General features: G+C 56.8%; 1 protein-coding gene, 1 long non-coding RNA gene and 1 other non-coding gene across 3 annotated transcripts; all 3 read right to left on the bottom strand.

Annotated features, from left to right (window-relative positions):
* Window positions 1-1,000: 1,000 nt before the first annotated feature.
* LOC141962822 (uncharacterized) lies at window positions 1,001-3,820 on the bottom strand. Its single transcript, XR_012633991.1, has 4 exons — window positions 3,591-3,820; window positions 3,110-3,145; window positions 2,494-2,861; window positions 1,001-1,372 (listed from the first exon to the last, which is right to left on the bottom strand). It is a non-coding gene; the product is annotated as an uncharacterized LOC141962822 (long non-coding RNA).
* An 867-nt stretch (window positions 3,821-4,687) lies between these two features.
* FTCD (formimidoyltransferase cyclodeaminase) lies at window positions 4,688-10,706 on the bottom strand. The gene is made up of 14 exons (XM_074911060.1): window positions 10,653-10,706; window positions 9,733-9,916; window positions 9,226-9,354; window positions 8,962-9,050; window positions 8,531-8,710; window positions 8,305-8,442; window positions 7,898-8,029; window positions 7,158-7,219; window positions 6,258-6,387; window positions 5,971-6,132; window positions 5,681-5,724; window positions 5,462-5,600; window positions 4,965-5,060; window positions 4,688-4,774 (listed from the first exon to the last, which is right to left on the bottom strand). The coding sequence occupies exons 1-14, from the start codon at window positions 10,704-10,706 to the stop codon at window positions 4,688-4,690; spliced, it is 1,626 nt and encodes a 541-aa protein (XP_074767161.1).
* A 476-nt stretch (window positions 10,707-11,182) lies between these two features.
* On the bottom strand, window positions 11,183-11,264 carry TRNAS-CGA (transfer RNA serine (anticodon CGA)). Its single transcript has one exon. It is a non-coding gene; the product is annotated as a tRNA-Ser (tRNA).
* Between the last annotated feature and the right edge of the window lie 292 nt (window positions 11,265-11,556).

Genomic DNA, 11,556 nt, shown 5'->3' with positions numbered 1-11,556 from the left:
TCACCTGCTTCATGTTCCTCACCTGTGCATGGGTGAGGAGAGCTGAGGTGCCTCTTTTTGAGAGGGCTGTGCCTTTCTCCACAATGAAGGTGACATTACACCTGAGTCGGGCTTGACCCGTGCTTTCTTCAGCCCCTCTTGCATCCAACACTTGGGTGTCTCAGGCCAGGACAGCAGGGCATTTCTGTAAGGTGGAACCCTCCAAGGACAGGGGCATTTCTGTAAGGTGGTGGAGGCGGGATGGGGAGGAGAGGCCAGGCAGGGCTTGGGTTGTCCATAGGGTCCCCTGGGTCACAGGGTGCAGAAGAGACAGCAGTGCAGATGCAGGGAAGGGCATGGTGGTGGGGAGCTCTGGCCATGTGTGATGCAGCATGACTGCCATGTTTTCCCTCTTTCAGAAAGGAGAGCTGTAGGGGAGCTTTGAGGGTCACAGGACAAAACACAACTGCATCCAGAGAGGAGCTGCAGGAGTGAAATCCCACTGCCCCAGCACACATATATGCACAGCCAGCAGTGCAACAAGGATGAACAAAGCTGCGCTGGCAGTAAATCTGGGTGAGATGTCCTGCACCCCCTCTTTCGGAGATTCCCTCTGCCACAGTGAGCTGCTTGTGTTTGTGCCACTGGATCCAGTAGCCAGTCACACCATCTGGCAGCAAAGCCTTCTTGATAATGGGGCTGGGAAGGCTCCTCTTGAGCCATGACAGTGGGCAGAACAAAAATAAAACACCAGCAAAAGCAGCCCCATGTTAAAATTTTTGCGGTGAAAGCACTGCCGGACTTTTTACCTTACCTAGCAAGCATGCTGCAGTGGCATGGCCACGGCTCAGGGACTGCAAAAAGAGAGCTCACTACTTTTTCCTGTCAATTATTACTGTGGTGTGGAGGATGACAACCCATACACCTCAGCAAGGGGAAAGTTATGGCATTCCTTGGCCAGGCCCCCTACTACACCTGGGAAAGCTCATGTGAAATGTAAGGACTTCTATGGGTGGTGGGATCCACATCAGCAGCCAGTTTCATTTCACAGGAAAAAACACACAGACACCAGCAGACTGCAAACCAGCATGTGATACTCCCCACATGGCTACCTGCAGCCTCGGGGATGACTTTCAGTGGGCTCTTCTGAAAGACAGAGGATGGAGCTGCTGCCCGTCATCTTACAGCAATTCCAGGTCAAAGAATTTACAAGCTAAAACCAAGAAAATCATTCAGCAGGCAAAACACTGCTCTAAGAGAAAGGGGAAAGGAGTGGAGCAACATGCAGATGGTTCCCATGGGGCATTCTTCGTGTTTCATCGTTTCACTATCATGTGGATTGGAGATGTCCTCTTCAGTCAGAGTCGGAACTGCTGCTTGAGCTGCTGGAGTGCTGGAGGAGATAAAAACAGCTTTAGGATAGCACAGAAACAACCCTCTTGTTAGTGATCCTGTGGTGGGCACCCGTTCCCATGCCCATCTGCATCCAGGCCAAGCTTGCAGCAGTGATGGCTGCAGACCCACCTCTCCCCATGTGCCTTGGCACGCCAGCAAACGGTGTGCCCTCAGGTTTGCACGTGGGCTGGATTGCAAGCCAGTAATTAGCTAATGTCAAGGCCCCCAGGGGGGCCATGCAGAGAGAGTCAGCACAGCACCACAGCCTCAGTTAGCAAATGCCAGCCAGGTTTTCCTGACTTGAAGATAAAATAGCTACTAATAACATCACCACAATGTTTATTGCAGTGCTGTTACAAACTGCTTTTTAGTTTGGAGCCATTATTTTTCTACTTGGAGAATATAATTGCAGGCATATCATGAGAGGGCTGGGATTTTTATTATTATTTTACAAGGCTGTTCAGGCCAATTAAGCAAAATCCAGAAGGGTCCTGCTGTCTGCCAGCAAGGGCAAATGTCAAGGCAGTGTGCGTTCCAACCGTTAAACTTCAAGAGGAGCTGATGGTTTGCTTTGTTTGGGAAATGCTCCTACCTCCAATTGTGGAATTGGGGTCTTATTTACTCACTCAGACCTACTCCAGATGATGCCTGTCCCTGGAAGGGCATTTCCTGCAGCATCTCCTTTTGCATCTCTTCCATTGCTTTACCTTTTTTTTTTTTTGTTTTTTCTTTTCGTGTTTTTTAAGAGGGAAGTAAACTGCTCCTCTGCTGCGGGACACAAAGACATGACTCACTCTTGCGTGAGCAGGACAAAGTCCTGGGATTTAATATAGCGGCATGGTGCACTCTGTGTTGTGTCACCCTTCTGAATAGCTTCAAGGAATTTCACGGATGATGTCTCAAGAGACTCACTTGAAATGACTCATGATTGCCTATTTATTAACCAAATGGGAGTCTCCACATCTAAAAAAAGCCACTGAGGTCTTGACAGCCCACTCCAGCCACCCAAGGGTGGAAGCGGGGAGCCCTAGCTGCCCAGGGTGGATGCTGTGGCATGCGAGAGGGGATGGGAAGGACACAGTAGAGATTTGGAAGGGTCCACTGCTGCCCCACTCTTACCTTGCCTCCATGGTGCTTGGAGTGCTTCTTCTTGTGCTTCTTATGGTGCTTCTGATGGCACTCAGGGCGGCATGGTGTACACCCTGGATGGGGCTGCCCATGGGGATGATGCCCTGGATGAGGTTGCCCATGGGGATGATGCCCTGGTGGGGGGTACCCATGGGGATGCTGCCCTGGTGGGCAGGGACCAGGTGGAGAGGGGCCACAGGGATAGCCACCTGGGGGTCCCGGAGGACAGGCCCCAGGGGCACCAGGTGTCACTGCAGGGTAGCCAGGGTAGGGACTTGCTGGAGTGTTGGGACCAGGGTATCCTGGAGGGGCAGGTGGGCAAATTTGCACTTGTGGTGGGGGCACTCCTCCAGGTGTGCCTAGGAAGAAGAGGGGGGCTGTTAGCAAGCACAGTTAGGCTCTCCCCAGGCAGGCAATGCAGGGAACTGGTGTATCCATGCACCCAAAGGGCCCTTCCCAGACTACCCCCTCCTCACAAACTATGCCTCACTCCCCTTTGGTAAGCAGATAATTCCCCCAGGTGACTGTGGTGATTGCACTGAGCCCCTCTCTGAACTCCGATGGCTGTGCGGTACCTGCAGCCCTGCCCAGCCTCATGACCACTCACCTGGGTTGGGGTTCCACATTTTCCACAGTCCTTGAACTGCAAAGGAAGGACAGGCATTGTCAGTGCTCCCTCACAGCACCTCCTGTCATGGGGACGTCGTCACCCTGACAGCAGCCAGGACCCGGCTCCTCTGCCCTGGGCTCAGAGACCATGCTTGCTTCCCCAGGAGTGCCATTCCCCCACAGATCCCAACAGCAGCCCCATACTTTTGGGTGACACTGCTGACCCCAAAAGTGATTCTTCCTACCTCTGTGCACCCCCAAAGCCCAGGCATGTAGTTTCCATTGTTAATGGAGACAATAAACCTACTCTAGCTGAACCTGGAACATGCCCAGCCCATGTCCTCGTAGACCGTAAGGGACCAGGGACACCATGTCTTTGTGTAGTGCCAGCCCTGGGGACAGTGCACCCTGACCCACGGGTGCCCACGCTCCCACTGCCCTGCCAGGCACTGCTGCCTTGGAGAGATGCTTTCACTCACCGAATCTGCAGAAAAGGTCCCAGCAGAGGCAATGTCAGCAGCACCCCTGATCGCTGTCCTCAGCACAGCTCCCCTGGGGTGGCGGGCACCCGCTAAATACCAGGGCCCTGCCCGGGTGAGGAGGGGTGCGGTGGGCAGGAGTGACACCACCAAGCTGTGGAACCAGCCACACCGCTCCCTGTGCCACGGCCGTCACCATGGACACATGGGAAATGTCAACACGCCGCTCCCAGCCGGCACAAAGGTCCCAGAGGGCTGATAAAACCCGGGGACAGAGGGTGGTGGTTTCACCTCCCAGCATCAGGTGATGAGGTGAGTCAGGCGTCCCCACCATGATCCCTGGCTCAGTGCTCTCAGTGCGGGCACAGTGTCTGGGGGGGCTGGAATGGGGGGTGCGTGTGTGTCACCCTCCTGCAGGCACTGTTGTAGGACAGCGGGGCTCAGGGTCCAGATAATGACTCCCTGTTGACGCTGCCATGGTGTGTGGGTGGAGGAGGTGATATCTGCCGTAGGACCCAGTCAAGAGAGATAAGAGGCACGGCTGGATGCACCAGTGCTCAGCTCTTCCTCTCGGAGGGTCTGTGAGGAGGGGGCAGAGCTCCTCCTGTCCCCTCCTGATGCTGCCCTGCGTTTGGCAGCTCTCCCTTGCCAGGCGAGTGAGCAATGCAACAGGCTGGTCTCGTCATTCAGGCAACATCAAAAAGGCACCTCACAGAAAGGGACTGAGACAGGTCTTTCCCCTGTCTCAGGGGGCAGTTTCTGGGCTGAGAAACATACAGGAGTGTGCAGAGTCAGGAGGTACCCACAAATGAGAATCTCCTCCCAGGCAGCTCCATTGGGATCCCTGTGGTCCCAAGCACTGCCAGACCAGCTGGCTCCTTCTGTCACAGGGATGGGGGGATGAAGACTGGGGTCCAAGCCCCAGACAGCAAAAATCAACCTTGGCCGGGGAAAGGCCACCAGGGGACACATCACTGGGATCTGCTTGAGTGGAGCAGCTCTCCCAGGGCAGATACCAAAGGAACCCAAGCAGGGATGAGTGTGTTTCCCATCTGTATTTGCCACTGCAAAGCCCCCAGTCCATTCACGAGCCCCTCTCAGGCTGCCCGCTTCTCCAGCAGCTCCAGCACAAGCGCCGAGCCTCGCTTCGCCTCCTCCAGCAGCCCAGAGACCTTCTGTGACATCTGCACAGGGAGGGAGAAGATGCATTGTTTGCCACTTGGCAGGACAGGAGAGCTGTCCACCATCTACCCCATCCTGGTGGCAAAGGGAGGGGGTGCCTGGGCATGAGGGGTCCCAAGGGGCTTCCTCCCCACCTCTCTCCTACCTTATCCCCGCTACCAGGGATGGGGCACATACATGGCCCCTGCTTACCACAAGCTTGAACTTCTCATCTGTTATGTCTTTGAGGTTGATCATAACATTGAAGTAAGCTCCGAACACAGCTGCTTCCAGCATTTTGGCTCCCACCTAGGAAAAGAGGCTTGCAGGAAGCTCTCCTGCTGAACTGGAGCACCAGCATACGGTCCTGCAGCAGGGCAGACTCTTACACTGCAGGGCTCCCACCCTGTCATCCAGCGGCATGCAACACCTTCCAACCCAGTATTTTCAGGATGTAAAGTGGGAGCCATTCATTGCCTTGCCACACAGGTGGGAAAACTCAGACAAGGGCTGTTGAAGGTCAACTCGCCTACAAAGGTTGCAAGCTGTCAACAAGTTAGAGGGTGGAAACCACTGGCCAGTTTGGGAAGTGTAGCTAGAGAAATGCATCCTGGAGGTCAGGACACAATGGGACACCTTTCAGGGAAAAGAGGTGAGCCCAGCAGGCTCCAAAGCCCCAGCCAGGGCAGTGTGTGAGCCCAGGGCTGTACCTGGATGTCGGATTTGCAGGCCAGGTTGCAGTGGCGTGCCAGCTCCTTCAGAGCAGGCCAGAGCCCGCTCACCTTCTCTGCCAGGGCACAGGGCACCTTCACAGCTGTCTTCAGCCCCTGTTGCATGGCAGCTGTACGTCTGGGAGGGGGAACAGCCCGAGAGTGAGTGCTGGGTGGCCATGGTCCCCCAGTCTGCAAGTCCTCACCAGCCCAGCTTACCTCTCCCGCTCTTCAGGTGTGCTTTTTGGCAGCTTCATAGCTTCCTGCAGGTGAAGAAAAGCAGATTTGCTGCTATTTGCTTCAAGATCCCATTTGCCTTGCATCAGGGGCCAGAGAAGACCCACTAGCTCCCATAGTCTTGCACAACTTCTTTAGGTGATGATGTCCCTTCCCCTGGCCCTGACTTGGGCCTTGCCTCTAAGGACACTGGGGTGCAGCGATGCTGGCCCCCTTCCCATCTGGAAAGTCCTCCACTTCTCATGGGACATCTGCCAGCAGTGGGACCTCACCATGTAGCTGCTGAAGGCACAGGAGTCAGTGTCTACCATGGCCACCAGCTCATCCATGGCCTGGTGGAAAGGGGGGATCAACTTCCTCATGACAGGGTCCAGCTCCTCAAACTGCCGCTTCCCATAGCTCATCAGCCCCACCATGCAGCCCAGTGCCGCTCCCTGAAAGGGCACAGTAGTAAATCCTTTGGTGGGACACAGCTACCACCGTGCTGATTCCCCTCAGGGGCTCAGCACACCCAGAGGACTCCCCAGGCAGGCACCCCATCCTGGTGTGGGGCACATACCAGGGCAGCTGCAGCTGCAGACACGGAACCTCCTCCCGGTGCTGCCGACCTGCCACCAACTGCTCGTACAAAGGCACCTAGTGGCTTGGCCACCAGCCCCCTCTCCACCTCTCCTGCCTGCACCAGGTACCTGAAGGACAGTGGTCCCACTGGTCAGAGCCCCCCAGATGCAGGGATACCCACCATCACCAGCTGCTCCCTTCTGACCCGGCACTGCCCTCTCCAACAGGTTTTCATTCGCCCCTTGGTTTGGCAGGTGGCCGAGAAGGGGACTAGCACAAAAAAACACAGCGTAAGAGTGAAGGAGAGGACAAGGAGACCCATGGGGACAGACGGACAACTTAGGAGCACATGTCCTGGGGAGGCAGGGAGGGGCGTTGATCAGCATTAGGCAGGGTGGGCTCATGCAAACAGCATTTGGTGGGACAGAAACATGCCTGCAGCCACATCCCCAGGAGACAACGGCAAGGATTTAAAGTGCATGTCCTGATTTCACCTTGGCATGGGTGGATTTCCCTTCCTCTCCTCTGGTAGACGTGTGTTTTACACTGGGCGCTGCAGCACAGCATCTCTCCTTGGAGGGCAGCATATGAGCTGGAGGCAGTGGAATTTGCGCTGGGGTGGATGATCTAACTGTACATGCTCAAGTCTGGCCATGAAACCTGCTCCCCCAGACTGTTTGAGCGACCTGGGGTCCCCCCATTTCTCACTGATAGCCATCAGCATTTGGGAGCAGGGGTCACACCATGCCTGCACAACGCCTGGCAAACCCTGGGCATGAAGAGGAGCTGGGGGCAGGCACCACTCCCAAAACAAGCTGAGTGTGAGATGCCAGCAGTGGGATCCCCCCATCTGGGCAGGGGTGGGCACTGTGATGAGAAGCAGGATGGGGGTCCCTACTCGATGATGCGCTCCCGGGGGTGAAACGGAGACAGGGAGTCCAGGCCCAGCCGACTGATCACCTGCAAGGAGCAGCATTGCAGCATCAGCCTCGTCACAATAAGTCCTGTTGCATCCTCATTCCCTGATGTTAATCAACCATGGGTGATTCAGCCCTAGGACAGAGTTGCTCAGGCCACCACCCGGGGAAAGGACGGCTGGCGTCACCAGCTTGTCCCATCTCAGACTTGGGGGCGGTGTGCAGCCACCTACAAATGATTGGAAACTGCACCAATAAATGATTACCTTGCTCTTATCTAGCACGTTCCCCATAGGGTGGAAAAGTCCCTCCCTCCAGCAGCTGAAAAGCAGAGCCCGTCTCCTCCTTTCCAGCTTACACTGGTCCTGGGGCAGTTGCCCATAATGCCATGCACTGTCCTTGAGCTCTGGGGAGGTCTCCTTCCCCTCCTGCCCTCCCTGCAGGCAAGCTGGGCAGCTGCTGCCCACACTCTGTCCTCATGGGATGGTCTCTCTGCTTCCTGATAATCCCAGCATCCTCAGGACAATAAAGCAACTTTTCCCACTTGCTGTGCTGTCACAGCTTGCCAGGCACTGTTCCTGGAGACAAATGTCAGGCCTGGGGGCTGTCATGCTCCCAAATCTCTGCTCAGTGCTACTTTGAGAGGCTGGGGGGCAACAGGGGGCAGTGTGACTCTTTCATGATCCAACCCTTGTCTTAGTACCAGGAGGAGCCACCTTACCAGCCTGATCTTCTGTTCCTCTTCCAGGATGAAAAGTTTTTCCTTCTTGATGTAAAACTCAGCTGTGTCCAGCATGGCCTGCTTGGGGACAAGCCCCACCAGCTGGGACCCCACCACAGGGAGATTCAGTGCCTGCAAAGGACATCAGAAACATGACTATCTCCAGAGCCACCTGCCCTGCTACCACTACCACCCCAGCCTGGTGGTCCTCTTTCCTTCCTAGGACATGGGGAGCTCATGGAAAAGCCTTCAATGGAGGAGATGGGGGCTACCAACAAGTTGCTGAGCTTGTCTGAGCTGACCGTGAGATAAAGCAGAGCCTAACCTGGGGCTGGGAAGTAAAATTCGGAGGGAGATGTCCTCTGTGAAGTCCCCATTGACGTGGCATGCTGCCCTGCGCCACCCACCTCTGCATCTCGACAGACCTCCTCGTAGACAGCATGGAGCGGCGTGGTCTGAAAGTCCAGCAGGTTCGTTGAAACCTGGGCGATATTCTCTTCCTCCAAATACCAGCCGATGCCCTGCACCCTCTTCAAGCGCCCGGGCTGCCAAGAACTGCCACGGTCAAGGCATGGCCCAGGAGGTGCAGGGGCAAGCAGATCAGTTCCCGGCATGCCGCCGGCATGGAGGTACCTGGTCAGCGCCACGACCCTGCTCACGGAGGTTGAGGGCGATGCGGTGAGCCAGCTCCTTGGTGCACAGCAGGTTGATGTTGTATGCGATAAGGAAGGTCCGGGCACCTGTCACTGTGGCCCCCCACCGGGGGACAAAGGTTGGAGGCCCAAAATCGGGAGCCCACTCTGGTTTAGCAAGCTGGGGAAGAGGGAGGAGAGTGCATGGGCTGGCACCACCAAGCAGCATGAGACATCCTCCCAAGGACAACATCTCCCTCCCCAGATGGCATCTGCCACAATCACCCCCATGTTCAGGAGCACCCAAAGTGTTTCATCAGCTCCTCTCAGTGCAAAGGGACTATGCCAGCCCCTGTCACTCTCCCTGAAGTCGGGAAATGCAGCTTGGCTCTGCCCGGCCCATGCCACCCAGCCAGGTGCTGCCAGGCTCACCTTCTCAGGGAGCGCCTCATACTCGCCCGCGCGAATGGCAGGCAGGGCTTTCCTGCTCTCCTCCCGTGCTGCCTCTCCGTACAGGTAAACTGCAAGACAAAGCTAGGGTTGAGCACTACCAGGCAGGGGCTAGTGGCACATTGTCTAGCAGGGTCTGGGTTTGCCCATTTGGGATCAAACCCCATTTGGTTAAGCTTTAGCAAAAGGTATGCTGGAAGCATGCAAGGTCAGATGGGACAGGCAGAGGTTCCTGGCCCCACTCACCAGGCACCCCCAGCTCCACTGCCAAGCGCTGCCCAAAGATGTGGGCACAGGTGATGCACTCCTCCATGCTGACGTTCATCACTGGCACAAAGGGGCAGACATCCAGGGCTCCCATGCGAGGATGTTCACCTGGTGACAGGGCAGATACAAGGATGGGAGCTAGGAAGAGCAAGCAGACAAGGAGGGAGGACAACGCTTTCCCAGCCTCTTCTGCAAATAGGATACTGCCACCACATGGAAAGTTGAGTTTGCGGCAGTAATGTCTACTACAGCCTAGGGACAGGAGAGATTAAGCCTCTCTGGATTGGGAGGATGAGCAAGAATTTTGCACAGTCCCACCAGCATCCATCCTGGCAGCTCTGCTTGCTGTAGGTGCAGTAACGAGCTGTGCTTGGCCACCAGCAGCTGATTTTAGCTCCAGCCATGCAAGGTGCAGCTAGAGCCAACCACACACCGCAGTCAAGGGATGCTCTGTGACACATCAGCTCCCACACCCCCCAAGCTCACCAGTGTGCCTGCTCATGTCAATGAGCTGCCCAGCCACGCGGGCTGCGTTCAGTGCCCCTTCAACGATGGCCTCAGGGGAGCCCACAAAGGTGTAGACGGTGCGGTTGGTGGAGGCACCAGCATCCACGTCCAGCAGCACGCAGCCCGGCGTCTGGGAGATGGCCTGCCCCAGCGCATCGATCACCTGCCAGACAGCAGATGGGGGCAATAAGCTGAGCCAGCCAGATCCCTGCCACAGCCCCAGCTTCACAAGGTGAGAGACACCTTTTCTCAGCTCTCCCCCTTCCCACTCATGCTGGGGTCAGGGATGACCCCACGATCAGTGGGGATGCAGCCCTGTGATGCAAAGGCATGAGCATCCCACTCCTACCCTGGCCCCCAGCAAGCCCCAAACCCGCTGTGGTGGGGGAGATACGCCTGGCTACTACTGCATGCTGGAGAGAGACTGAGGATACTGTCCCCTACCAGATTCAAAAAATGTTTGGTTCTACAAAGCTTGTTCCCTGGGGGAAGCGGTGGTTTTACTGTGATTTTGGGTTTGCTGAACTCCCCTGTCCCCAGCAGGGCCAAATTTCAGCCTAGGGCTAGTGACCAGTACAGATCCCATTAACCTGGACAGCGTGATTTGGCACAACTGCAATTGGTATTTCTCTAAGGGGGTATGCCAGACCACCTCAAGCCTTGGTGTTACAGCAACCTGCAGTCTGTGGGGACGGGGGGGTCTCTGAGCCCTCACCTCAGCAGGGGCTGTCTTTGGGCATTTTTAGCATTATCCAGGCAGGGAAAGGTGCACAGCACTTCAAAAGAGGCAGGGCAGAGTTTGACAGTGGGTGCTCCCTGCATGGCCACTCCGCTGAGGCAGCCCAGCCATCTGCACCATGGCAACACCCACCACTCAGCCCCTCCACGCGCTTTCTCACCTCCTTGTTATTCCCCTCTGAGAAGTTGGGGACGCACTCCACGAGCTTGGCCATGGTCCCAGGGCTTGTCTGCACCCCGCAGCCCCACGCTTGGCTCCTCACACCCTGTGGGGGTTTGCCTGCCCTTTCCCGTCCCACCGCAGAGCAAAATCCTCCCAGGACACACCACCCATTGCCTCTTCCCCAAGCCAGGGTTTCTCATTAACTACATTGATCGGTGGCCAGGAGTCAGAAAGGGTCTTGGATAAACAGCGTGGTACTAACCCTTCTCTGCCTGGAGCAACTCCAGGCATATGGGCTCTGCCTGCTCACCAGGGCCAGCCAATAACACTAATTAAATACAAGCGCCAGCTAATTGCTAGAAGGTAAGGCCACATGAAAAAAGCATCTGCTGCGCCCAGCAACATGCTGTGGCTACCTGCAGGGACAGCCTGCTCCTGCCTAAGGCACAGCAACAGCAGCTCTCTGTGATGTGGGGTACGAGAGGTGCTCCCCAGGCCTCCCAGCATGGGGCAGCAGATAAAATCCGTCGCTGTGAGCAGGATTCGAACCTGCGCAGGGAGACCCTATTGGATTTCGAGTCCAACGCCTTCACCCCTCGGCCATCACAGCCCAGGCGGGTGCTCCCCAGGGGGACACCTGCCCCCACCCCGTCCCGCCGCGGGCACCCCCGGGCCCCCCGCTGTCCCGTGCGGTGGGGAAGTGTCCGGGGTGGCCGGTGCGTCCCCACACCCGCCCTCAGGCCGCGCTGCTCCCCAGGGGCTGGGGGCAGGGCCCAGCCGCAGAAAGCGGCTCCTGGGGCACGGCGTCCCTGGGCAGCCAGTGCCCCCCAGCACCCCAGTGCCCCCCCGCACCCCAGTGTCCCCCCGCACCACAATGTCCCCCAGCACCTCAGTGCCCCCAG

The sequence above is a fragment of the Athene noctua genome, chromosome 7 (assembly GCF_965140245.1).
Source record: "Athene noctua chromosome 7, bAthNoc1.hap1.1, whole genome shotgun sequence".
NCBI classification, from domain to species: Eukaryota; Metazoa; Chordata; class Aves; order Strigiformes; family Strigidae; genus Athene; species Athene noctua.
The sequence above is the reverse complement of the archived record's forward strand: the minus strand, read 5'-3'. Positions and strand labels throughout refer to the sequence as shown.